This window comes from Epinephelus moara, chromosome 13, assembly GCF_006386435.1.
Source record: "Epinephelus moara isolate mb chromosome 13, YSFRI_EMoa_1.0, whole genome shotgun sequence".
Taxonomy (NCBI): Eukaryota; Metazoa; Chordata; class Actinopteri; order Perciformes; family Serranidae; genus Epinephelus; species Epinephelus moara.
In genome coordinates, this window is record NC_065518.1 from 15,499,607 (window position 1) to 15,527,062 (window position 27,456).

General features: G+C 42.7%; 2 protein-coding genes across 5 annotated transcripts in view; one reads left to right on the forward strand and one right to left on the reverse strand.

Annotated features, from left to right (window-relative positions):
- Positions 1–619: 619 nt before the first annotated feature.
- LOC126399519 (dual specificity phosphatase 29-like) lies at positions 620–3,470 on the forward strand. The gene is made up of 5 exons (XM_050059542.1): positions 620–676; positions 805–880; positions 999–1,218; positions 1,298–1,521; positions 3,124–3,470. The coding sequence occupies exons 3-5, from the start codon at positions 1,037–1,039 to the stop codon at positions 3,336–3,338; spliced, it is 621 nt and encodes a 206-aa protein (XP_049915499.1). The 5' UTR covers positions 620–676; positions 805–880; positions 999–1,036; the 3' UTR covers positions 3,339–3,470.
- Positions 3,471–4,825: 1,355 nt separating this feature from the next.
- kat6b (K(lysine) acetyltransferase 6B) overlaps positions 4,826–27,456 on the reverse strand; it is a 28,431-nt gene continuing 5,800 nt past the window's right edge. For 3 of the 4 annotated variants that reach the window (XM_050059539.1, XM_050059538.1, XM_050059540.1), the window contains exons 3-17: positions 25,284–25,392; positions 22,641–22,756; positions 22,341–22,422; positions 21,712–21,841; positions 19,360–20,321; positions 18,116–18,237; positions 16,069–16,181; positions 15,804–15,945; positions 15,505–15,666; positions 13,185–13,278; positions 11,383–11,614; positions 10,947–11,106; positions 10,237–10,518; positions 9,072–9,366; positions 4,826–8,948 (exon numbers count right to left, since the gene is read on the reverse strand). In XM_050059539.1, coding sequence (XP_049915496.1) covers positions 6,118–8,948; positions 9,072–9,366; positions 10,237–10,518; positions 10,947–11,106; positions 11,383–11,614; positions 13,185–13,278; positions 15,505–15,666; positions 15,804–15,945; positions 16,069–16,181; positions 18,116–18,237; positions 19,360–20,321; positions 21,712–21,841; positions 22,341–22,422; positions 22,641–22,756; positions 25,284–25,392 — 5,832 coding nt within the window. In that variant the 3' untranslated portion in view covers positions 4,826–6,117. The remainder of the gene's footprint in view (positions 8,949–9,071; positions 9,367–10,236; positions 10,519–10,946; positions 11,107–11,382; positions 11,615–13,184; positions 13,279–15,504; positions 15,667–15,803; positions 15,946–16,068; positions 16,182–18,115; positions 18,238–19,359; positions 20,322–21,711; positions 21,842–22,340; positions 22,423–22,640; positions 22,757–25,283; positions 25,393–27,456) is intronic. The other variant, XM_050059541.1, reaches the window with a different exon arrangement.

Here is a 27,456-nt window from a genome sequence, read left to right on the forward strand (position 1 = left end):
TCTTAATAAGAGATGCTCTCCAGAGCACGCTGAGGGAAAGAGAGAGAGAGACGGAGAGATGCTGTCAAAATAAAAGGAATTGGATATCACAGGTTTAATGATTTCACTGTCAGAATGAATGATGGCAGAGTATGAAGATATGAGGGAAAAATAAAGGAGTCTGATGGTGTGAAAACTCTGTCTGACATGTTAGCAGCTTCATCCAGCCATTCTGCAATACAGTCATCATCACACTCTCACTTTGGGGGCTCGCATTTAGATCACTGAATGGACCATGCATATCATATAACGGGGAATCAAAGACATGTGCCATCCTGTAAAAACCTCATCTGTCTAACAGTCTGACACATTTCAGTTCTCTTTTGGCCCTGAGAGGCTCCAGAAAATGCAGAACATCCTTAACGGGTGTTGTGAGGCAGCGCTTACACGTTCTCTCCCAGCGTCTGAAGATATGCAGAAAGGCTAAAAGAGACTGACACAATTTCAAGGAGTCGCTCACACGGCTCAGAGTGCCCTGTTCACTCCAGTGAATTTGGGTATCCTTTGGCAAGTGCAAAGTTTGGGTTAGCACAGCTTCCTGCCAGCAGTGAGAGATTAAAGTTGTGTGTTTAGAAGTGGATGGCTGCGACTGGCTGGGTGGAAGTTTTCCCCACAGGCAGGGAACGTGGCAGCTAAGGTCAGGGCCCGCCACATCACAGCCCTAAAAATATCCTCAGCATTTGATGCCCGTCACAGAGCGGTTATACAATCTGTGCCCTCGCTTGAGCCTGCCAGAATTAAACCTTACCATGTTCTGCCTTTAAGGACTGCTTCACAACAAGCTGCCAGAATGATGAAAACAAAATTTCCTAGCAGGAAAACGGAGGACCTCAGTCTCTTGGTGAGTGGCACTGTGGAGATGCATGTGAAAAACAAAACTGTATTTTGTCACGATTGCAGAGGGAGAAAAGTGGAAGGGAGAAAAAAAAGCAAGTGTGGTATTTCTTTTCCCCCTTAAGCTAATAAATCATGTGTGAAAGGAAGCCACAGTGAGAAAATGGCTTCTCACAAGTCAAAGACTGGCACCAAGATAAATGTTAGAAAGGCAGCGGAGGAATCCAGTCCAGTGGATGAATATGTCACACCTGGGGGCTATGAGCTGGAGAAAATCCTAAACCGTGGGAGTGTGGCTTACACTCATGTCAACGAGGTCTGGCCTAATGTCTACATCGGGGACGAGTGAGTAAAAATGTGTTAAAGTAATAAACTGGATAAAATAACGGAGGATTAAAATAATATTCACACCGACTCCTTGCAGGGACACTGCGAGGGACAAGTATAAGCTGAGGAGCTTGGGGATTACGCACATCTTGAATGCAGCAGAGGGGACGTGGAACAGCGTGGACACTGGAGCTGGTTACTACAGAGACATGGACATCGTCTACTACGGAGTGGTAGCAGAAGATGTCACAACATTTGACCTCAGCCAGTATTTCTTCTCTGCTTCCCGGTTCATAGAGAAAACGCTGAGCAATCCCCTGAGTAAGACGACACGTAGAGTAAAAGTTAAAGGGTCATTTCAGCCACATCACAGAGATTAGCTCAATCAGGAGACAGAAAAATGAAGAAAAGATAATATTTCATACAGAATATGTGTACAGATTAGCAGATGATTTCACGGATTAAGATTGAACAGAAGTCTTATTTTGTGATCGAGGGACATCTGAGCAGCAGCAGAATAAATTCCCCCATGGAGTCCAGACATTGGTGGTGGTGGCTGATGACTCTGAGGCTGCTGAGGCAGATGAGGCTGATGAACCTGTAAAGACTAGGTGGTGGTGGGGAGGTGGAGGGCATGCATGACTGCAGCAAGAAAGAACTACAGCAGAGAAAGAACCAAAATGAGGAGCTGATAGGCTGACAGAGAAGGTGTGCCGCCGTGCTATTGGCTGATTGTGAATCAGCTGATGACTCAATTGACAGACTCCGACAATGGCACCTAGAGATAGTGAGTGAGCATGTGTGCAAGGAGACAAGTACAATTTAGGTCCAAGTAATTCAGGACAAGTCCAAGTTGAGTCTAAGGTAATTTATGAAAAGTCAAGTCTCAAGACAAGTTTCAAGTCATTTGAAACAAATCCATGTCAGGTCAAAAGTAATTTGGGACAAGTCCAGGTGGAGTCTCGAAACAATTTGTGCCAAGTCCAAGTCAAATCCTAAGTAATCTATACAAGTCCAATTTAGGTCTAATGCCATTTTAGATAAGTCCAAGTCGAGTCTAAAGTAATTAATAAAGAGTCAAGTCTCAGGTCAAGTTTCAAGTTATTTGAAACTTCATGTCAGGTCAAAAGTAATTTGGGATAAGTCCAAGTCATATCCCAAGTAATCTATACAAGTCCAATTTAGGTCTAATGTAATTTTAGACAAGTCCAGGTCAGGTCTCAAGTAATGTATGAAAACTCAAGCCTCAAGTCAAGTTTAAAGTAATTTGAAACAAATTCATGTCAGGTCAAAAGTAATTTGGGACAATACCAAGTCAAATCTGAAGTAATAGATTTAAGTTTTAAATCTAGTGTAAATCCAGTTTAGGTCTAATGTAATCTGAGACAAGTCCAAGTCGAGTCTTAAGTAATCTACGAAAACTCAAGTCACATTTCAAGTCATTGAGGACAAGTCCAAGTCGAGTCTTAAGTAATCTACGAAAACTCAAGTCTCAAGTCACATTTCAAGTCATTGAGGACAAGTCCAAGTCAACCCTATGTAATCTGAAACAAATCCAAGTTAAGTATCAAGTCTGTGTAAGTCTGTGTCTGTCAGTGTAAATCTCATCAAGTCCGAGTCACGTCACAAGTCTAAATAACCAAATTGCAAGATTTCAGGTTTCTGAATGCTGGTTTCTATGAATTGTGCTCGGACTGCTGTCAATAGTTTCACAGGGACTGTTCAGAGCGACCGTTGTGGATTGTCCATGCAGATATGGCAGAAATCTCACTGATGGATATTTCTAAACTGAAACTTTCTGCATGGTTCACACCACAAGTAGAGAAATGAAACGTGATTTGGGTGAACTGACCCTTTAAATTGACAAAAATAAGAAGCAATGTGCACTGCTATTGCCTGACTGTATGATTCATGTATGTACAGATAAACTGCTGGTGCACTGTGTGATGGGGAGAAGTCGGTCCGCCACGCTTTTCCTCGCCTACCTCATGATCTGTGAGCACATGACGGTGGTCGACGCCATCGAGCACGTGAAGAAACGCAGGAGGATCATCCCCAACTGGGGCTTCCTGAAACAGCTGAGAGAGCTGGACATGCAGCTCCTGGGGAGAGGGGAAGACTCGACAGAGGACAGCTGATGTTAGCACTGCAAGGACTAGTTGAACCTCGAGTCTATGGAGACGAGTCCAAGTTGGGTTTCAAGAGATTTGAGACAAGTTCTAGTCAAGTTTGAAGTCATGTCGGACTAATAAAAATCTCTGGTCATTCAAGTCTAAGTCACATGAAAAGTTATTCAGGACAAGTCTAATTCTCAAGTATGTCAAGCTAATCTCAAGTCAAGTCTGAAGTAATTTGACACAAGTCCAAGTAAAAAGTAATTTGGGACAAGTTCAAGTTAAATCACAAGTCGCTCAGGACAAGTCGTCAAAACTTAAGTACATCAGAGCAAATCTCTAGCCAAGTCATAAGTAATTTGAGACAAGTCCAACTTAAGTAACAAATTATTTGAGACGAGTTCAAGTTAAATCTCAAGTCATTCAGGACAAGTCAAAGTCAAGCCTCAAGTATATAAGAGCAAATCTTAAGCCAAGTCTCAAGTAATTTGAAACAACTGAAAGGAATTTAAGCCATGTCCAAGTTAAATCCCAAATCCTAGTCAAGTGCCAGATCTATCACAACAACCCTCAAGTTGTTCAAAACATGTCAAATTTAGTCCTCAAGTAATTCAAGACAAGTCCAAGTCAGGTCTCAAGCAATTTATGAAAAGATTCAAGTCACTTGAGCCAAGTCAAAGTGAAGTCTCAAGTAATTTGTGACAAGTCCAAGTCCAACCAGAGTAATTCAATACAAGTCCTTGTCAAGTGCAAGGTCTATCACAGCAAGCATCGAGTCATTTAAGACAAGTCCAATTTAGTTTTGAAGTAATTCAAGACAAGTCCAAGTTGAGTCTCAAGTAATTTATGAAAAGTCAAGATCTAAGTCATTTGAAAAAAATCGATGTCAGGTCAAAAGTCATTTGAGACAAGTCCAGCTGGAGTCTCAAGTAATTTGTGACAAATCCAAGTCCAACCCCAAGTCATTCGATACAAGTCCTAGTCAAGTGCCAGGTCTATAACAGCAAGTCTTAAGTCAATCAAAACAAGTCCAATTAAAGTCTCAAGTAATTTGAGATAAGTCCAAGTCGAGTTTTAAGTAATTTATATTAAGTCAAGTTTCAAGTCAGGTGAAACATATCCTTGTCAGGTCACTTGGAGTCTCAAGTAATTTATGAAAAGTCAAGTATTAAGTCATTGAAGAAAAGTCCAAGTCAACCCTATGTAATCTTAAGGAATCCAGGTTCAAGTCTGCCGGTCTCTGAGTGCTGTCCATGAAAATTACACAGCATTTGAACATTTTCCTTTTTAACTTGTATTAACCAAGTTTTTTTTTCAAGTAAATCAAGTCTCAATCTCAAGTCCAAGTCTCCCCCTTTTTCAAAAAAACTTATTTTTATATTAAAATGCTGTCCCGCAGAAAAAGAAAAGCTGCCTGAATCACCACGAATTCAAAATCTATCACTGCATTCTCATTCTGTGTCACGCCTCGGGCTAGTAAACGTTTCAAATTAAAGGAGAACAATCAAGTACATGGTCAATCATAATTTATTCTTATGCTAAAATGTACAGCATTTTAAGTGACTGACAAAAGGAGAAAAGTCATAAATACAAGAATGTCATTCTGTCCGATTTTTGTGCACATAGCCAGGTATTTCCCCCCTGTTCTTACCAGCAACTCTGTACAGGTACAAAGGCTACAAAAGAGCAATATAAACAAAAACACAAGTACAAGTTGCGTTTTACATGCAATCCATTAGCTTAGTTTGGTCTATTCACAGGCTCTATTCTTCTACACTTCGGTAAAATATAAATCCAACATTTTATAAAGATAGAAAACAAATCTACAGATGGAATGAAAACGTAGCTTTAAAGGCATTATGTAAAATATCAACTTTGGACTAAATTTATATTTTCTTTATTGTTATTCATCGTTATAATCATTTAGTTCTTTTTAAATTCTGCCACACTTCTGGACATTTTGAAATGTTTTAGAATTTTCAGGGTACAAACACTGAGATATGCTTTGTTATTTTGACAGAAATCAGTCTGCTTTATTAAACAGAAAGCTGCCTCAAGGAGATCTGTTACAAAAAGACTTCAGAATTATACATACATAGCAATAAAACCTCTCAAACCGAACAGAAAACAGGACTAAGTTTACATTTTTTTTTACATTATTAGAATTAACAAAATATAGTTTCATCTTTCTCCCTGTGGAGGGAAACCTAATAAAGGCCAGATATCTTTAAAATGGCTTGCTATTAAGCACAACACTTGTACAGTACTACTCAATGCACTGTCACTAACAGAGACTGAAGCATGCTAGTTGTCACTTTACAAAATAAGTACAATAATTTAAATATACAAAGGCATGAGTATAGTACAAACTAATTGTCAGCACTGTTAGACAGGTACACTGAACAGGTTCAAACAGCCACTAACTCCACTTGTAGCAGGCACATTAAATGGCTTCATTTGAGGCTGCTACACGACTGCAAGACCACTGATGAAATCTCTACCGCTGAGCTCTGAACCCGCCTGCTCTAAAGACACATCAGAGACACTAACACTAATTAAATAGATTTTCATCATAATGATGTAAGGCTTCCCATCTGGAGAAACAAAAATACTTTTTAACATTAGCTTCAAAGTTTACTCACTGATGAAAATTTTTGCATTCTTTCCAAGTGCTGCTGCTGGTTTTTAAGTAATAAACAATAAGAAAAAGACACCAAAAAAAGAAAAGGGAAAAAAGGCCAGATCAGTGCATCTTCAAACAGCAAAATGCACGTGAGAAGGACCAGCTCAGTCCTGCGGAGAGTTACCGCCTGATGAAAGGCCCTTTCAGGGACTGCTTGGACATGCCTGTGTTCATGTAACCATGGTGACCAGCTGGAGTGTACACCATGTTGCCATGTGGTGGAGCCTGCATGGGCTGCTGGGGGTATGGCTGTGTTCCCATCATGCCCATCTGCATAGAGTACTGGGGTGACTGGTTCATATAGGCATGGTTGCCATGGTAGCCGCTGTTCATCATGGGCTGGCTCATGCTGTAGCCATTCATGGCGTTGAGGGAGGGCATGTTCATGGAGTTGACATTGTAGGCTGGTGCCGGCATGATGTTCACGCTCATGTTCATGCGCGGCATGGCGGCCAGCGTCCTGGATGGCGCCTGCATGGCCACAGTCTGCGGCGGCCGGGCATACATCTGCTGCTGGTGGTGTGACAGCGGGGCGGATTTGGAGCGTGCAGAGATGTGACTCTTGGAGGCCATTTGGGGCTGGATCCGCTGCGATGGCGGGATGCCCATGTTGCGCTGCAGCATCATGGGTGGTGGGGAGCTGAGATTCGGGGGCGGAGTCATGGTGGCCTGCACCTGTGGGTTGGAGACTCGATGCGGGGTCTGGGACAAGGAGACCAGGCTGGAGTGCTGAGATGACAGCGAGGGGGTGTTTGCATAAGATGTGATGGGGTGTGAGGCCGAGTGGTTGAAAGGCAGCGAGTGAGGGTGGTCTATGAACGTGTTGGTGAACTGCTGCAGTTTGGCCAGACTGAGGCCAGACGACTGAGAGTAGTGCCCACTGCCGTACTCCCCCTGGTGGTTGATCCTCTCATAGAGGGCGAAATTTGGGTTGCCAGATTCAGGAATGTCTGCCAGCTGCATGGTGGTGGTGAAGTTGGTGGGTATGGCACATTGTGCCATGGGCTGCTGCTGGCTGTGCTGACTGTGTTGATTGTGAAGGCTATGCTGAGCGTGCTGATTGTGCTGGCTGAGCTGATTGTGCTGCAGGTGGTGATTGTGGTGGTGACTATGCTGGTTGTGGGGATTGTGTTGACTGTGCTGGCTTAGCTGATTGTGTGGACCATGCTGATTGTGTTGGCTGTGCTGATTGTGTGGGCCGTGCCTGCTGTGGGAGTTGTGTTGACTGTGTTGGCTGCGCTGGCTGTGTTGACTGTGCTGGCTATGCTGGCTGTTGCTGGGAGGCCTCTCTACCACCACGCAGCCCTGCGGCGATTTGACGTTGCAGTGCGGCGGCGAGCTCAGGCTGTTCTGCTGAATCATCCCGCAGCTGCCGGGGTTGACGGCAGCCATTTGCTGGCTCACGGCACAGCTGCTCTGGGCCAGGCCGCTGGGGGGGATGCTGCCGTAGGAGCAGCTGTTCTGGGAGGGGCCTGCCCCACAGATGCTGCCCCCCATGGTGGAGTCGTAGCTGCTGGGGTTCTCGTAGTTCTCGGTGGTGCTCTCGATGCTGCCCAGATCGCTGAAGCCACTGTCCACCACCTGCTGTGAGTGATCCGACACCGACGGCACATCCATCATGGGGCTGGTCTCCATGTTGTGGAGCGAGGGCACTGAGATGGCACTGTGGTCAGGGCTGATCTGAGTGTAGCCGCTCTCCAGGATGGAGACCGCCGGGCTGTTAACGGAGCGTACTGACTGGCTGGGATGGGACTGCGCAGAGGAAAGGGGACTGCTGTGGTCTGACTGGGGGCAGTCATCCAGCGAGGTGAGCTGGGGGCTCTGGGCCACGTGGGCATAAGTCTGCAGGGTCCTGCAGGGTTCCTGGCTCTCCACACAGTCCTGGAAAACATTCTCCCTCTCAGTCTCCTGCGTCAGTGACTGAACAGCTTGGGCTGTCTCTGAGTCAATCTCTGTGCAGACTGGGGGATCCTCCCTCAGCACGGGACTGAGCGGTGGCCTCTCGGCAGGCTGAGGAGGTGGGTGATCCGGACAAGGACTGGACGTGCTCTCTTCCTCTGACTCAGAGTCTACAGGATTATCAGAGTCTACAGCTGCTACTGAAGCGACTGTTACTGCTTCCGGTGGTGGTGTTGCTACTGTCGTTTCTGTCACTGCCTCCTGGATGCTTTCTGCAGCGGTAGCTGGTTCCTCTTCACTACACGGCACTGTAGAAACCTGCTGACTCAACTCGGAGTCATTGTCTTCTTTTGGATCTAAAAAAGGTGGGGTGCATTCAGGTACTTCTTTTGAGCTCTCTTCCAACTCCTCCTTGCTGCTCTCAGGTTCGGCTGTCTTGCTGTGACTATCATCTTCATCATCTGCATCCTGATCCTCTACTTGAGTTCTCTGCTCCTCCTCCTCCTCCTCTGCATTTTCATTCTCTAGTGATTCAACACCCGCTGCACTGTGTTCCACATCTTTGGCTGGGGAGTCCTGCCCGTGTTCACTCTCTTGCTGTTCGTCTTCAGGTGGTTCTGGGGAATCCCCTCTGTCCTCAGGCCTGGGAGACATGGCGCCCGGTGAGGCGGCAGGCGAGCACACCGGAGAAGCCACAGGCGATCCTTCAGGGGAGCTTGACTTCTGTGAGCCGTGGTCAACAGGACTCGGGGGCTCAGAGAGAAGCCTCTCTTGTGTTATATCTGGACTTGCTGGGCCTCTGCCTGCTTTGCTGCCCTCATCCGCGCTGACAATATCCTGGTCTGGTTCCTCTTTCGCTTCTTCAGTGTGAATATGGTGCTGCTCTGCCTCCATTGGGGTTTCAGGGGGTGTGTAGAGGTTGAGCTTGAAGCCCATCTTTCGTTCGTTCTTAAGCCGCCATTTGGGAGGGCCGCGTTTCACTCCTTTGGGCCAGCCTTTCTTCCGTTTCACTGGACGGGGTCTGCTGGGTCTCTTAGAGAGGACGTCAGCTCCTACAGATCAGAAATAAAAATACACTTTACTGTTCTGCCAGAGAGATAAAACAATCTGTTATAAAACAATTATGAGAGATAATTTAGTACAGAGTAATTCTACGACAGTCAAGATGCAAATACCTTCATTCCAGTGTTCAAGATTGTCTTTCTGTGCATTTTTCTCCAGCCTTGGGCGACCTCTCCGCCGTTTCATTGGTGTAATTGGTGTCTTGTCCTCCTGTTCCTCCTCCTCCTCTTCTTCTTCCTCCATCTCGCCCACTCTGCAGGTGCGCTCCAGCAGGGGCATAGGACGCTCGTCTTCGGAGTTGTCGAACGGCTCGTTCAGCACCTCTGTCGTCTCCGAGATGGTTTCTGTTGTTACACTGCTGTTTATTCTCTTTCTTTTACGCCCTCTCTTCTTGAGTACAATGGTTCTCTGCAAGACAAACAAAGGGAGAGCCAATGAAAACAGAATAAAAAGCCCCATCAGAGCGGTTTTGTAGAGACTGAAAACAAGGGCACTAGGTGGATGACCTCCATGAGGAAATAGCAGAAATTCATTCAGGCTTTTGTGCTAAATGTAAAATGTTGAAACCACACTGTGAGACTAAATGTTTGAGCGATGCAGCCTGGTGTGGAAAACCACAAATGAGATGGGCAGAGTAAGCAGAAACCACAGTCTATACTTTACATTCTCCAGTTGTTTCCCACCGGCTGCCTACGACTTAACCGCTTTCCTCTCCGAAATCCTTCGCAAGAGGAATGTGAAATCAATACTGTAACTAATGCACTAAATAAACTCAAACAGCCAACGTCGTTCTTTCCTGGTTTCCATACTGTTTTTGTTGAAAAGGTCTCCCTGACATCATGCAGCCGGCTGTAATATTATCTCCAGCACAAGGGGGCAGTGCCATATAGACAGAACAGATGTGAGAAGCACAGAGGAGGGCAGTAAATTAACCATGACCATTGACAATAGTACAAGGTTTAGCCTGCACAGTCTCGACACCAGCAGTGAAAACACAATCTATTATCTACAGCTGCAGGCACACAGGGAGGCTCCAGATGACAGGAGGAAGCCACTGAACCCTCCACTGAATTCATGAATATTTATCAAACCTTTCCATCTCACCAGAGTACACAACACAGCCTCTAATGAAGGAAAATATCTAATGATATACATTCAATTCCACTTTGTTCTGGAATAAAACTCCAGATTATCAATGAGATAATCCCAGCAGGGGGAAACAGCTGACTTGTGGTGATGCAAAAGAGGTGATTCACATCAACAAACAATAAAAGTCACCTTTCTCTTGGCTGCAAGCATCGCATGGGCTTTTGTTAGGATGGGTGGTGAGCCATCGGAGTCATCATCATCGTCGTTGTCGTCATCATCGGCTTCGTCATCGCTCACTTCCTGCGACTGCTGGATGCGCCTGGTCCATGACAGCGCGGGGCGACGTTCGTAGGTCCTGTACGGAACCTTGCAGTGGACCTTCGTGAGAGGTTGCCTACTGCCGTGAGTCATCATGAAGCCCTCTCTCTCCTCCTTCTCCCAGCAACTGGCCTGCTCCTTCAGCCGCTCAGCCTGGTAATTAAACAGACAAGACGCATTATCTCTGGGAAAGGCGCACGCACGGCTCCAACATCTGAGCAATGAGGCTAATGGGAAAACAAGAGATTGGAATTAACATCATGACAAATGAATCACTGCAGGTTCCTCCTGATAATAAGAGCAGCGTCCCGATTGGATGTCTGCCCGTCATGGAGGAAATGTTCCCCGTTAAGCAACCGTGGAAAGATTGCATTTCATGGAATATTCAGCACTATCAATTATGTAGTGAACTGATTTAGGGCAATTTTGCACAACATTAGATGCCTGCTGACAGTGATAATGCTTTCCCCATTAATGGCCTCTATTTGAACTCTCCAGCTAATCAAACAAACATCCAATAACAGCATTGCGGGCAAGTGTAAACAAATAACAAGTGTCTCCTGATGAACGAGGAAGCTTACATCCATCTCTGCCTCCCTCTCCTCCTCAGACAGGACAGCGTTGGGAGTCGTGGAAGGTGTCCATCTCAGGCTGTCGGGGTCTACCTCATTCCGACGTGGGTTAGCCCTCAGGCTCTCCATGTGCCTCTGAATCAATCGCTCTCTTCTGATCAACACAATCCTAAGTCACAGCGAGAAAAGCCCATGTCAACAAAAGAGTGGAGCGCTAGACAGAAGGTAGACAGAAGGTGATGTGTGGTTAAATGCGAGCACAAAGACGAGCTCTTTGGGACAGCAGGTGCTCCGTGTCCTTGGGGGTGCTTAACCTGACTTACTTCTGTCAATATTCAGCTGCATTAATGGATACGCTGTTAAAAATACCCGCTGGCCTGGATAAGTCAGACAGCATACAGAAGCGGCAGTGCGGGCTGAAGGAGACTGCGGCTCGGAAACTGACCTGCCATCCTGTCTGTCAATCATGCCGAGCTGCTGGAGAGTAGCGGCGATGTCGTGTGGACACATCCCAGTGGCCCTGCTTATTCCTTTAACACTGATGTGTTTATCTGGGTGCTTATAAAGGTACTCCAGTATGACACTTTTCCAATATGCCAGGTAGGATAAGCGACCCAGATCTGACAGCGGCTTCTCCGGGGAGCCGGCTTGTCCTTCTTGCCTGGTGAGAAGGTAACCTAAAAAGACAAGATTCAAACAAAAACAAAATGCTTTAGTCAAGCTGGAGGCTGCTGCTGGGTTATTTCAGATTGCAATTCAATCCCTACACCAACCCCCCCTCCTCCTCCCTTATGGATTACATATTCATGTAAGGATGTGACACCAAACCCTGGTTGGGATTTCACCTTCAAATAGTATAAAGGGAGGCGAGGCAATCAGTTTTCCTCTCCTTCAACCTCTGTCAGAAGCTATGATACATGCTGGCAAGGGCAACAAAGGAGGTTGAAAGAGGGGAGTAAAGAGGAAACAAAGCGACAGAGCGAAACAGAGAAGCAGCTGGATGTCATTGCTCACAAGAGACTGCACTTAGGAGCGATAACAACAAGGAAAAAAAAAACTAATACTAATATGTATCTGTGTGTAATTAGTTTTATAGCGGCCCTGTCAAGGGTCATCCATTATGAGCGGCATGAAATTAATTAATGCCTTTTAATGTGCACCCACTACCGAGAACCAAACAAGCAAATCTAATCACCAAACAGTGAACACATAATATTCCAGTAATCATGACAATATTCATTACTAAAGCTAAGAAGAGGAGCCCGTGATAACAAACACTTAGCGATGAATATTCAAATAAATTAATTGAAAAAAAGTCATATTTCATTCTGTGTCACTTTACAAGTATATCATCATTAATATAGCAAAACAAAAGAGCTGCTCTGAGCCCTTTGAATTATGATTTGAAAGGGAACATTTTTCACACAGGCGCCCACTAATGCTCCGCTCTCACAGCTACCTGAGACAAAGTGTTCCTCTAATACAATCCAATATAACAGAAAATCTTAATCTAAACAACTTCCAGCTCCAAAGCTACATTTTCCAATAAAGCCTTCAAAGAGCTCAGAACTCAGCTGTGTTCAATCTCCCTTAATCCCTGTCTTTGTTATCAGCACACTCTCAATATCACAGATCCTCTTGCATCTCCGTGTCTCAATGGCTCCCAAAGTGAACAGGAAATCAAATGCTCCATTACCATCACCCGCCCTCCCCACACTCGCTCCCTTTTTTCCTTCTCTTCATCACACACAAACTCGGCAAAGAGACAACTCTTCAAAAACAATAAAACGCCTATAATGACAAAAAAAACTGCCTGCCTAAACACAGAAATCCACTCAAGGCAGCAACTGTTTTCAAAAGTGGACCGCAAGGCTTTAAATATTGTATGTGCTGCATTTAAGGGGCTAAAACATAAAAGCAGTATCTACACCTCATCACGAGTCAAGCAGAGAGAATCAGGGGCATTTTTCTACGCTCTGCAGGCAATGTTTAGGTGAAGTACTATTGGCTGTCGAATAACGTATGCAGCCAGAATGTAATATTTCTCACTCCTAATCTTCTGTGATTGCCTAAACACTGTACATGAAGGCTCTTGATTAAGCTACTTCAAAGCCTTAACCAAATAACAGCACCTTGCCACAAGCTACAAATTCACCCCTTAATCTGAAATTGTTTGTAAAGACCAGTGAAAAAAAAAAAAAAAAAAAAACTCAGTGCAGTGGTCTAAAAAAGCATTAAGGAACTTACTGAAATCAATAAGGAACCTTCCAAATCCTTGCCTTTGGTACTGAGGCATGATCATTATGCAGGAGACATTGTACTTCTGCTGGCAAAGCTTTTCCTGAGGGAAGGAGAAACAGATCAAGTATGTCAGAGCTCTGCTGAAGCTGGCAATTTACTGCACCTGCCATTGTCCTTGTCTAAAGCTGTGCACACTCACGTGCACTCCACACACACAGGGTGATGAGCTTTCACTAAAAAGCATCACTCTATTCTGAACTGTAGCTACACGAATGATAATTGTGTTTTTGCTCGTTCATCTGTCAATTATTTTTTTGATTATTTGGTTACTTGTTTGATTGAGAAAATGTCAGATAATAGCAGGAGTGTAAGAAAATATGCACACATTTGATTATTGTGATATAATTGGTGGTACTATATTCTCAAAAACAATCAACTGTATTGATTTTTAATTAATAGTTAACATGCAAAGATTTGTGGCAGTGGTTCATTTTTGTTTTGTCTAAACCAAGTGGCAGCTGTTGGGGCTGAAAATGAAGCCAATGCTAAAGTGCCAAAAACTGCAGTTCCTTTAATGGCCACTTGAGGCTGGCTCCAGAAGCGACTCAATCCCCAAAGACACCCATTTAAAATGCCCAACTTTACAGCAGAAATAAACATGTTTACAACCTGATTTTTCATGTTACTTAAAATGGTTTTAAGCCTGTTTTTGCTAGCAAATATTAGCAGTAGCATTGTCACTGTTAACCACAGACTGTAAATGCACAGTGCTAACCAAGCTAGCAGCTAGTGTTAGGGTTAGCATCACCCTCTTGTCCAAATATGGTCAAATTTTGGCTACAAAAAATCCAAGATGGCCACTGCAAAAATGCCAAACTTGAGACTTCAAAACAGGAGTCCACAAACCAATGGGTGTAATGCCACAGAGGCTACGTCCATCATTTTATACAGTCTATGGTTTAAACCCTTGACAGCGAGAAGTGTTGTAATCTAACTTCAGCCATTTGACTCTTCCCCTCCAATGTAACAATATATTGCTAGTGTAAACACAAGGAACACAAGCCTATGAAACAGGCAGAGTCCAGGGTGTCTACAGGAATCAGACAGTTAAGTTCAAAACACCCTTTAACCAAATTTAGGACAGAGTTTTCGATTACCGGTAATTATGTCTTAATTATTTCCCGCATTGCAGGTAAGCATTGCAGGTACGTGATTTATATGTCTTGTGCAGAGGCAGGTGTAAAATAGGAATATGGTTATTAGAGTAAGTTAAGTTTATCTACATTTTGCGAACAGGTAAGTGCAAGTATAAAGTAAAATGACTAGTATCGTTTTTTAAAGATGTGTAACATTAGAAATGTGGACTTTTACGTAGAAAGGCTTCACTCATTTTCACAAAAAGACAATAAAAGATGTATAAATTGAATTAGATAAAATGTTTGTAGTAGTTACCTACAGTTACCTCACAAATTCAAATTTAAGACTATTTAATGACTTTCAACGCTTTATTGTTGTAACACTGAAAATAAGACATTTTAGGACTTTTAAAGGACCTGTAGACACCTTGAGAGTCATAAGGGTGCAATGCTAGCACTGACAGTTTTCCAAAAATTAGGTTAAAAAAAAAGAAAATGCAATATACCAAGTCATAACCCCTGTATTATGATACATATCGTCTCGCCAGATTCTAACCAATACACAGCCCTAAATAATTGCAAGGGTGCAATTAATGTTCATTTTTATTGTTAATTAATCTGTCGATTATGTTCTCTATTAATCGATTAGTTGTTTGGCATATAAAATGTCAGAAAACGGTCAAAAATGACAGTTAGTGTTTCCCAAAGCCCAAGATGATGTCCTTAAATGTCTTGTTTTGTCCACAACCCAAGGATATTCACTTTACTCTCATAGAGGATTAAAGTAACCATTATTAAAACTGATTAGTTGATTATCAAATCAGTTGGTGATTAATTAAATAGTTGACCACAAATTGATTAATTGTTGCAGCTCTAGATAATAGTGAAAAATGTGCATCACAGTTTGCCTCAAAATCTACTTTTTTCCTACATAATTGTTATCAATTTACAACAATGTTAAACAAAAACAGAAAATTCTCACAGTTCTGAAGCTGTAACTGACTAATGTTTGGCATTTCTGCTTGGCTAATCGATTAACTGACTCATCATTTAACCACCACCACGAATAAATTCAATCCACGTTACAAAAGTGGACAAATTACAGCGAGGTCTCACTGTATCAGTATCACCATTCAGAAATGATGTGCGGTGTTCCTTCATTTCCCATATAATCAGTCTGTAATTCTTACCTTGGAGAAATAGCCCACAAGATGACAGCCTTTCTCATCATTCTTTGTAAGTATGTAGAAGAGGAAAGGCTCCACATCATAATACAAGGTCTTGTGATCCAGGAAAAGCTTGGCTAACAGGCAGAGGTTTTGGCAGAATAGTTTGCTGACATTTCCATCAACCTAAACACGGAATAAAAAGACCAAGAGGACACTGTTCAAACAGTTCCCATTTTTTTCCCTCCTCCTCCCAGAACCCATTCAGTGGAAATCTCATGCAGCATACAGTTATTGCTTTATTGCTGTAAAGGGAAGCTGACCTCAAATACAGAAAGGTCGTCCTTTCTGTAGATTTCATTGGCTGGTGGGTGGAACCAGCCACACTTCTTTGTGTGTCTCTGGAGAATGTTTTTGCTCCTCATGTACTTCAGACAGAACTCGCACAGATAAAGCTTTTGTAATCTGACAAAGACAAAAGAAAGAGCTGCAGCATGAGAGGTTTTTTTTTTTTAAAGGACACTGAAATGAAATGCAACTCAAGTAACAAAGACACTGGCATTATTCGTCACGTAAAAGCAACATTACCTTGAATATTCAGGAGGGTAAGGCGACGAGTACCAGGTTTGAATCTCATACTTTCCGAATTCAATGAGGGCAGGGCATCGCACGGAGTCTGTGTTCATCAGAGATCCAGTTCTCTGTGAAAAGAGGGAATAAAAGCAAATGGATAAATGTGGTGACCCAGATAATTCAATCTCACAGTGTCTCTAATAACCAGTCCATAAAAATGATATTGTGACAAAATTCTCAAATCAAGATTGTGGCTCACAGTGCTCGTGTTTAAATGGAAGATAAATTCAGTCTGACCAAAATATGTCCCTGGTAAGATCTTAAATGCTCATTTTTCAACTGCTTTAGCTTCAGATTGACTGGCTTTTAGAATAGGGATACATTAAAAAACACATGGGATGGACATGAGTAATGTAAACTATGCAAGATTTTACATAAAAACTACGACTCATGCAGAAGTTCTCTCTCAATCATCTTCCCTTTTTTCTTCTTATTTAATGTATTCAAGATGTTTATGGGCATATAGCCCCCAGCTAAAAACAGTGTACAGGTGATGTAAGGACCTTATAAAACGCAAGCGACCAGGTGCCAGACCATGAGCAGTACACATCCAAGAGGGAGCAACAAAAATTGTGAACACAGTGACAAAAAAACGCAAATATTGCAAGGAAAAATCCAAAGCTCGTCCCAAAACGAGAGTAAATCTGGGGTTCCCTTTCACTTTCCCTGGCGAGCACTGAAGGACAGGATGGGGATGTAGAGCAATGCAGAGTTGGCCTGTTTTCTTTTGGACATGAAGGTGTCGGCAGTTAGCTTAGCTAGCTTGCTAAAGCTAAACACACAGCTAAAGCTTACAGTGTACGTGCGGTGGAGAGAGGAGGGGCCAAATTTGGATGCTGTGTTTACAAACAGTAACCGACAACTCATGCATATACCTTTAAGGGTGCCTCAGCCGGCATTGTCTTGATTTACAGTAAATCAAGATAATGCCGGCTGAGGAACCTTTGTTACCCACTCCTACCCTTAACACATCAAACTGTCCAGTTACCCAAAAAACTAATGAACAGGAGAGAGAATCTGTAAAGGAAATAACTGAAGATGACTGTATGATATTTTGGGGAGCCACACTAGGACTACAAATTGGAAGAACATGATGATATTTTGTAAAATTTTACACAAAAAGGTTCTCAAGTACCAAACCAATTCTGGTGGTAGTGTGATTAATAAAAAACCTAAATAAATAAACATGAGGCTGCTATTTCCATATTTTTTGGGCTTGTGATTTTGGCAAGAGAAAATGAAAACATTTGGAAAAGAAGCTGACTGCTCTTTTGTTACATTATACCTGTGTAACTGTGTGGTTCAGCATAAATATCTCTTTCAAATTATTATTAAGTATTTTGGGTTCTACTAGAACACGTTTACATGCTTTAATGTTCAAAAAACACTTCATTTTCCTCATACTGTCTGTACTGGAACACCTGTCTGAAACGCTCTATTTTAGCACCTGTGTTTTTAAGCCGGGGTATCGGGTATCGTCATTGCATCTTAGGAATGACTGTATCGGCAAATAGCGGCACTTTCTACCAAGACAAATCACTAATTAAAGCTTGTTCCAGCAGGAATCAGATCCAAAAACAGTGGCAACCAAGATTACATGTTTCCTTGACATTAGCATGTAGCTACCTGTAGCAGGGTATGTCATGTAAACACTTACAGTTGCATGCTTGGAGCAGATGACCATATAAAGAAGTCTGACACAATCTTATGTCAGCTTTTCTCAAAAGTAGGAAATTGTTGATGAAATACACTTTATCTTCAGTAAACTTTAAGAATATGACTTGAATATGTAAAATACTGCAAATATTTGACTACATAAATGTGTCTATAAGATGTAAGATATAGATATGTTATTGAAAGACCATGTTCCTGCACATGTTGCCCGTGTCAACCACGCTGTTTAATTTTAAATAATCAATAAAATTAAGTTGTAAACTGCTCAGTTAACCCTTAAATTCCTGCTGATGTGTAAGATGTTCAGCCCTTTGCCCGGTTTTCTCACCTGCACGGCGAGTTCCTGGACATGAGTGAACGTCTCAATGTCCTCCTCTGTCACGTGGTCTCTGGACATGGCCGCAAAGTCTGCCTGGGCCTCCTGCTTCACACGCAGCTCCCCGTTGTGGCCTGTTACAGGCACAATAACACAACATCAACACATCAGATAGCACATCAGCACCGGCCTGTTTGAAGCAACTGTGGCTGAATAATCTCATAAATGCATTCTATGCAAATGTGCTTATACTGTGAGTGCTGCTGCTGAGCCTGTTTGAGGCCGTGTCTCTGAGGAATTTCATAATGTATCATCTTTGCATGTTTATATGAAAATCCCTAATGTAATGAAGTGAAACTAAATCACTCTAATTGCGTAACCGCTTTCATGTGCTTAGTCATCCACCAAGACAGTTTCCCATGAATGAAGAAGCAGATGCAGTGAAGGGAGCGAGTGTCGACATGAAAAGAAACTGATGTTGGAAAGCAGGCAGTAATTTTATGAAAGACATCAACACCATGACATAACCACCAAAACAAAAACCCATTATAAGTGGACGTGATGTGTCATTAACATATTTATGGAAATGTGCTGCTGGGCTAAGTAGTGTTTGTGCAGTATATTGTTTAAAACTGCTTGAGAGATATATCCATTTGTTTTTGCTGCGTGTTATTTCTTTAAACTGTGACTTCACCCCTGAAGACAGTGAAATGTAAGGGTTACTGCACTTCTGGCTATAATCATCATGTCAGCTCTGAGTCAACTTGGGTGGGTGAATCACTGGGTTGTATATGTCTAATGACCGCTGGAAGTGAGGTTGAGTGGAGACAGTGATTTCAAGAGTGAGGGTGGGATGAGGAAGAGCGCTGATGTGACTACAGCCTCTACTAGGTAGTGATCACAACGTGCGCACTACTGCAGAGGGGTCAAGGACAGAGCAAAGAGCAACATGAGGGAGTTAGTGGGCCATGCACTATGACAAAAAGCCAACGGGCGAGAGGATGGAAGCCACGTCAACTCCGCAGCCAAGTCAAAAAACGCAACGAAACTGGGTTAAGAAACTAAAAGAATTCAAATTAGGCAGAAGATTAGTAGTCTGTTAGAATGTTGAGGGTGTCTTTTCAAAGAAAAAAGATTAGCTCTAGTCTGGAAAAAAAATAAAAAAATAACTGCGAGTGTCAAGCTTTAAAAAAATAAAGAAGAAGCTTAAAGGTGTGGAGACGCAGGTCTTGGCTGGAGTTTCGAGCCTTGCTTACCATGATTATTCTCAGGCTTAATTCTTCCATCTGTCATGTCTCCCTTTCCTGGCGAGGGGGCTCCCTTCTGAGGGCTCACTTTATACCTCAGCCTGCCTAGTGTCCTGTGCTTTTTAAGGAAAGGGTTACGTTTGAAATGACTGACCATCTTAAATGGGTGTCCTCTGGGTCGGCCCGGCCCAGCAGATGTGGAGTGTAATCTATTTTTATTAAACTCATTCTTTCCAAGGCGCTGGGGCCCCGTTTTGGACGCATGGGGTGAATCCTGCTTATGGTGCATGCGCTTAGGCGGCGCGTAGCAAGGTAGTCTCTTTTTCCGCGACTGTCCCTGAGTAGTATAAATGTGAGAGAGTCCGTCAAATAGTCCCTTAAGTTGGCTGCTATTGCAGAGACTGCTCAGGGAAGGAACACTAGACTGGCTGGAGGAGCTCTGTGGCGAGTTAGCAGAGGTGGAGCTGCTGGAAACCTGCGAGGGCGGGCTAAGTCCCGGCAACGTGGGAGCGGGAGGAAGAGCAGAGGACGAGGGGGTTATCTTTTGAGTGGCGTCAGCAGCAAAGGCAAACGGCTCTGGTGGCTTGGACAGTTTGGGCGGACCCTTGTCTCTAGAGCTTAACTGTCTGGCGGGCGACTCTACGGCTACAGCTCGCGAGCGACGGCCCACGGGGGAGGGGGTAAAGAATTTGGAAAGCCCATCGATAAGCCCTTTGGTTTTCTTGTTAACGGTGAGTGTAGCTGGGGTGGAGGTGGGCGTGAGGGGGGGAGTGGTGGTGGGGGTGGAAGTGGTGAATTGGGTGGCGTCGACCGCACAACAGGGGTCTGCAACAGCCAATCTGTCTCTGGCGTCCTTCACAGATGCAGCATGACCAGATGAAGGTGTGGAACAGACGGTAATCTTTTGACCCCTACCAGGTGACCCCCTTCCTCCCAGTGCTACCATGGAGCCGTCACCACTGGTTACAGACCTGTGAAGACAAGAAATTGGTGTGGAAGGTCAGATCTCACTGCCAGATGTGGAGTGTAACTTCTGTACTTACAGGCACAGTTCACCTGAAAATCAAAAATACATATTCTTCCTCTTACCAGTAGCGCTATTTATCAGTTTAGATTGTTTTGGTGCGAGCTGCCGAGAGTGAGTTTTCTTTCTACCAAACTACACCTGCCGACCGAATAGTTGCACAGAAGGAAGCGTGCATCTACTCATGGACAAGAGGCTCATGCTCATGACAGTGCAAGTTGTAAACATTAATGGCGTCCTCCTTGGCTGAGCTGTAAGGTTAGCTAGCTCAGTGGTGCTAGGTGAGCTAGCAGTAGATGCACACCTCCTTCTGCGTGGTGATATGGTTGGTGGGTGTAGTTTGCTAGAAAGAAAATAGTTCCTACATTAAACTGCTCACAACAAGGTCTGTGGATTATCTTCAGTAACTGGGTCATGATTTCTGGAAAGACACTTTGCTGTTGAGTTTTTAAAATGTGCTTTATTTGGCAATTTGGGCCCCACCAGCGGAGTGCCATCTAGTTCCATTACATTTAAGAGAAGGCAGACATCTCTACAGCTGATATTCCAACACTCTGCAACTCACACCAAAACAATCTAGATCGTTAAATAGCACTACAGGTAAGAGATAAAATATGTATTTTTAATTTTGGGGGGAACTGTCCCTTTAAGCTCAAATTTTAGGTACCTGTATTACCATTTTATGCTGCTTTATGCTTCTACTCAACTAGTTCTTCTTACTCCATTGCATATTTCTGACATGTAGAGTTACTTCACAGCTTAGGACTTTACAGGCAAAGCATGTTATCAACTACTAAAATATGATGCAATGCTATAGATAAACCTACCAACAAAATATTAAGTTGTTTAACTTCGCCTCAAACAGCTACACTGCTTACACATTCATGCATCAACTATATTAAAAATCAAACAATGTAATGTACTATAAATTGTTGTTTCTTTAACTCTTAATTTCTGCGTCAGTACAAGTGTTTCTTGGAAGAAACCGACGCAGTTTGAATCCAAAAAACTGTGAAGTTTAATTGTGCCTCAGTAAATAAACACTAAATCATTTTGAAAAGATTTCACTGTTGTTTTTATTACTTATTGTTTGGTTGGTGTGTTCTTGGTCTCTGTAAAGGATAATTCTAGTTTATTACAACATATTTTAGTAGTTTTGGCCATAACCTTTGACTGCTATGGTAACATTGGGCTCAGAAAAGTAATTGCGCAGCACTCAGCAATGTTTTTCAGCAGCGTTGCCAGATTTTAGCAATTAACTGAGAATACAACGTTATTATTACCAATACACCTTTAACAAATTGAAACTGCTAATATTCAGATTATTGCACACTTACATTCTTTGTTTGAGCTTATTTCTGGGCCTTCCGATTGGCTTTGCATATCGACGTTTGATCTGATCGGCTTTCTTGTGCAGCAGTTTCTTCCCATTCTCCTTCGGCCTGCACACTTGGCAGATCCAGGTACCTGGAGGGTGTCCAAACACAGAGAGTACCGTTTGAGTGGGTTCATCAATTCAGAGGACATACAGTACATTCATTTGAAACATTTCCTTTAATACCGAGAGCTGGCGAGAATCCCGCCAGCTCACAATGACAATCAATTACTCAGCACAAAGCGAAAATCCATAAGAAAAACATTGGGTCAATTCTCTGTCCAGTGAAATAGACTTCGTGTCAGCTTGTTGAGCAAAGCTATGTGACTTGTATGAATTGCCTGCCAAATGTCCTACTACAGTACGTGCGCCATCATTACAAGCCTCGCTGTAGGGTCAGTACTGTAATCCAGAGATAGCGAATCTCCCCGGGGATGCTGGAATAATTTGATATGCATGCAAAGCTTCTAATAAGCCATCGCTGCCTCTCTGTGTGCTGAGTGACAGCCCCAAACGGCCGTCTGTGAAGAAAAGGCTTTGAATTGACAGCAGAGAGGGAAACAGAGAAGCCAGACAGTGTAAACACCTCACCTTTTGGCATTCTTGAAAGCGGCGGGTCGCAGCATTCCATGTGAAAGCCCCGATCACATGAATCGCAGAATAGCATCTCATCCTGAAAGGGAACAGCAGGCATGTGTAAGGGATGTCCCTGTTGCATACATGTTAACACCCCCCCGTCATTTAAAGTCTTTTGGAAAAATAAGCACAAGAGGGGCTTTTTAAATCTGAGGGAAACCAACAAATCCTCAGGGATGCACAAAATGGGATCTACCTCCAAGCCAACGACACAGATAATGGTGTGTGTTAAAATGTATGCAACATTATACTTACAGCATTTTTCCCCTGTATTCGACAGGAGCTGCAGGTTTTGCATTCAATACACTGCCATCGTAATCTCTTCACATTTGAGGTTAATTCGGGGGAAAACTTCAGACATGATGGATGCCCTTCAGGAACAATCGAAAATACATATTAGCCTGACACATTTTTCACCAGCGTTGACACACACAGCTAGAGACAAGGCTTTCCATTTATTCACACTGTAAGGTTAAATATTAACACATTACATCATCAAAAACAATGCCGGGGCCTGTGTGTCCGCAACACTTATTTTCCCCTAGCCACAAGTTGTGTCTAAAAACAGTATGATCAAACATCTGAGCCGCTAATTACAGATAATTTGATCTTAATGAGGCAGAAACAGTAGCAGCACTCATTCTAATGGAAGCCGATCCATGAAAGTCATGTAAAAGCTTGCCTTCACCCTCACCCGGCTCCCTCTCATGGTTGTAAAACAGCTGTTTTACAGTGAGAGCACAATTTGTGTACACTACGAGCGGTTAATGAAAACCACCTCGACACTACTTAGTCAAATTTGAGCTATAAAAATGTCACCAGGAGAACAATTCCTTACGGCATTTAAAATAATTGTTCAAACATAAATGACTCCTTGGCAGAGGTAATTTTATGGGGGGTTAGCAGTTTTGTCTGGAACAAAAGAACAGTAAAGGAAATGCCACCAATCTGCAGCGGGAAAAGGGTTGATCTTTGATCCGCTGTGCCTAGCGCACTCTATAAGAAGAATCTGAATTGAGCGAAAATGACTTGGGCGATTTCAGATTCTAATGGCCACTTATAGAGCATCTGCCCTTCTTGAGCCCGCTGAGGGTTGCAAGCAATTTGTATCCCTTCAGCCACTCAATTTGAACATTGTTCTTCCAATAAATCCCTTAAAGGGAAGTGAAAAATGTGGAGCAAGAATGTGACATCTGCCTAACCGATGCTAAGAACTGCTGCTGCTACCAGCGTCGGGTGACACTCTAATAAGCCGTATATTGTCAGATAATACAAGAGAGATAGCTTTGATAAATCTGGTTGTATAATGTTATTGCAGGCAATTTTGAAAATCTATCAGCAGGAGTGCTTCTTGGAAAAATTGGATTTGGAAGATTTTTGCATCAGTGTGATTATGGACAGATAAAACAGACAATTTCACTTGGTTTTATAAACATTTGGACAAATAAATGTCTAAAAAATGCAAAATATCATTAGAGCTGGGTATTTTTAAAAACAAAAAACAAAACCAGTACCCTTAAAGTGATACCAATACCAATGTAGTATTTAATTTGAGACATTTATTTTCTACCTTATTCAATAAATGGAAGCATTTACTTATGTAAAAAAACCACAAGATGCCACAGGTGTGTAGTACAGCCATACTTTTGAATGTTTTGGTGGCATGTCAGCACACTGAACTTAACTTAACCACACCAAAGACCATATAGGTTGTAGTTGATGTGGTAGTGGGCCAATCACGTCACATTAAATCTATTCACAACTGCGGTGAGTGGATGCAAGCAAAACCATAACAATATATATATTTTTTTCTAAATCAAATGCAGGTATAGCTTGACTGGAGAAGTTTTGATACTGCTTGGTTTATTTCAGTCGATACCTTTAAGGTACTGGGTACCGAAAAACAGCCCTACACATCATGCTATAACTCCATAGCAATACAATAATTGCAAATATAACTCTATTGTGATATTAAATTACCATAAGAGATGGAATAGAAGATGTAATCTAGATCACCCACCTCTACTTGCTACTATTTTTAAGTTACCATTTCTTAATAAGAAAGGGTATTAATTTAATATTACTGTCACAAAATTACAATGATATAAGTTTATGTCTTTACATGCTGTAGAAATATTGTGGTCCAAATTATTTCAAGCAAATTTAAGTTAAAAACTAGCAAGATTTCGCTTTATACGTTTTAAGAGCTTTGTCTGATTTAATGCAGAACAAAGTAACACAGTAACCCTGCACTTAAAGGAGCTGTATGTGACATTTAGAGCATTAATATAGCAGCAAACCGCTTTTGCTATATAAAGATATAGTGCAATAATGGCATCCTGAGCAGAGAAGTCACGCTACCTCTGTGTGTGTTGGCACCTGCATGTAAGTGCATGAGAGTCCCTGTGAGTGTATCTCACTGGCTAGTTCATCTGCGCTCTGCACTGTACTCATACAGAGGTTACAACTGATATTGGAACAGGGCTGTTGCGAAAGCATAGCGCTCACCCTCTTGTTTTCCCTCAGGTTAGCAATGTTAGCCCCGCCAGCACTGTTGCTGTTGTTAGCCCTGTTAATGGGGTTAGCACTGTTAGCTGCCACCTCTATGTTGAGAACTAAGTGCAGTCAATTCCACCCCAGACTGTGAATGATAGATATGCTCCCAATGTCACATACAGCTCCTTTAACACACTATTATAATATTTTACAAGGGATTTTGCATATGTTCCCTATTGTGATATATACTGAATAACTGCCTTTAATGAGTCTAACTATATCGCCCACCTCTATTCCCAACATGCATGGACACTGTTGCACATGAGCCTTTGCTGACATACTACCAGCTCTGTCCAGACTACAGTATGTTGTATGCTTGTAAGAACATCCAAGGCGACTTACCACTGCTCCCACAGTCTGCACAGGACAGCAGCTCTTCTGGCCGCTTGTCCCGATTTGACTCTTTCGTTCCAAGACAGAAACTGCATATTGGGATGGGGTCGACCCGGAGCTGGGTGGGAACACAAACAGAGACAAACTGTTTAAAAAACAGAAACGGGCACAGGCTGTGTATGAAGTGGCTGAAAAAGCCTGTTTGTTTTCGGATGTTTTATCATGTTGGGATTTCTGAGATCACTGTGGACTTATTGCTGGCTAATGCAGGATGATAACGCCAGCATGTGATTTAATGAAATGGCCACGGAAATATGAACTACAAGCATAAGCTCGGAGAATGAAAAAAAAAGAAAAAAAAAAAGAAAAAAAAAAGGAGTTCTCACAGACCAGGAATGAATAATAAATGAGTCTCATCCTCAGAGATATTGAGATCCACCTCCTTTATCCATTACATCTGAATGGGTAAGTGATCTTAGTAATCATAGTTTAAGGGCTTAATCCAATTCTTAAAGCTTGCACTCCAGTCTGAAAGGATTAACCAGCATGTAATCAAATTACCTCAATAATAAAACATGCTCCCATTGTTGCTGCCATGATCCACTGTAAATGTTGCAAGTCTCAGAACAAACACTCATTTAAGGGCTTACGGTTAAGTTCAGAAGAAGTAAAATATGAGCTCAAGGTTTAAGAGGATTTCCCCATTGATCACTCGCAATGAAGAGAGGCTCGCTTCACACAGAGGAAACTGGGAAAGACTTAGTGTCATCTCCTCGTAGAACAGCCAGTCAGAATCAGACCAATCTCTGGCTGAAATCACGACCCACGCTGACACAACATGGCTCTCACAAGGTGTCCCTTTAAATATGAGATCACATACACAAGTCTCTAGAGGAGCATCAAACACACTGCTGCCTCCTTCCTTGCTTGAGAGGAAGTTCTTAACGGAAAATAACACTCACAGGGTGTGACCATAAATAACCCACCTCATCATCAGTTTACACACTAAGTCCTCGTCAATTGACTGGAGCTTTGAAGGGCACTCTAGGGATGCCCATAATTAGTTCCTGGTTTCTATGACGCAGATCAGCATCCTGACCTCAACAAAATCTGCAACCTCCAAATCACTATCGGTCCCGACCTCCTTCTGACCCACAGCTAAATTACGGTACTTTTTTTCCCTTTTACATTAGTCAACAAACACAAGACAGGAGCATCCTTTTCAACCTGCCACAGCATCCAAACAAACCCCAGGGGGAAATGCAGCAAGGACACAGCAGGGATTTGGTCATTGTTCCTGGCTGTTGTATCAATTAGTTGTTACGGAGAGGGGAAGCAGTTTACTGCCACATCAATGATTACTCTATTTTCCAACCTGCCAGGTCAATATTTGAAAGCGGGCACTGGCATTAGAAGCTGCTCACACAGCTGTGATTATGAACGTAAAAACAGTGAAATGCTACTGTGTGATGAGGCTGCACCTGTAGAGTGCAACTCTGTGGCTCAGAGGTAATCGGTGATTGTGGTATTGTTTCGTTTAACAGAAGACAAATAATGTAATGATTGCTTAGATTGAAGTTGGGCAGGTCTGCAATGGCAAACAATGTTGCTGAACAGGCCTGGTGGTGAGCAGGTGTGTGGGTGATTTGTCAACTAGTCGATTAAACGTTGCTACATGTAAATTAGCACCAGCCACCATTCAAAGGCTGGTGAAATATGCAAGTCGCTGCTAGATCTGCTTTACTCACCAGCCATTGGTAATCGCTGGTAGATTTTGGAATCCACCAGCCACAGTGGCAGGTGGACACAAAAGTTAATTTCCAACGTTGGTTGCTACCCTTGGTAGTTGACACCAGGAATGCTAGTCGGTTAAATCTATTATTAAAACTATTATTACTTTATGCAACTGCAATCCCCCAATGAAAATGCCTAAATATATATTTTCCTAAAGAATATTGTTGTTAATATATTGTTAACTTTTATTTGGTGAGTTGTTGTCATGTTTTGTAGGATATGTGCTATGTTCAAAAGACATGATGCAAAGTCAGCTGCATTTAATATATGATTTTGTTACTGAAAAATGTGTTTTAAGATTTCAAACGACTCTTAAAGTACACGGTATATTTTGTGGACAATGTTTAACATTAAAGTGCTTTACATTAATTTTGACTGTATTCCTACT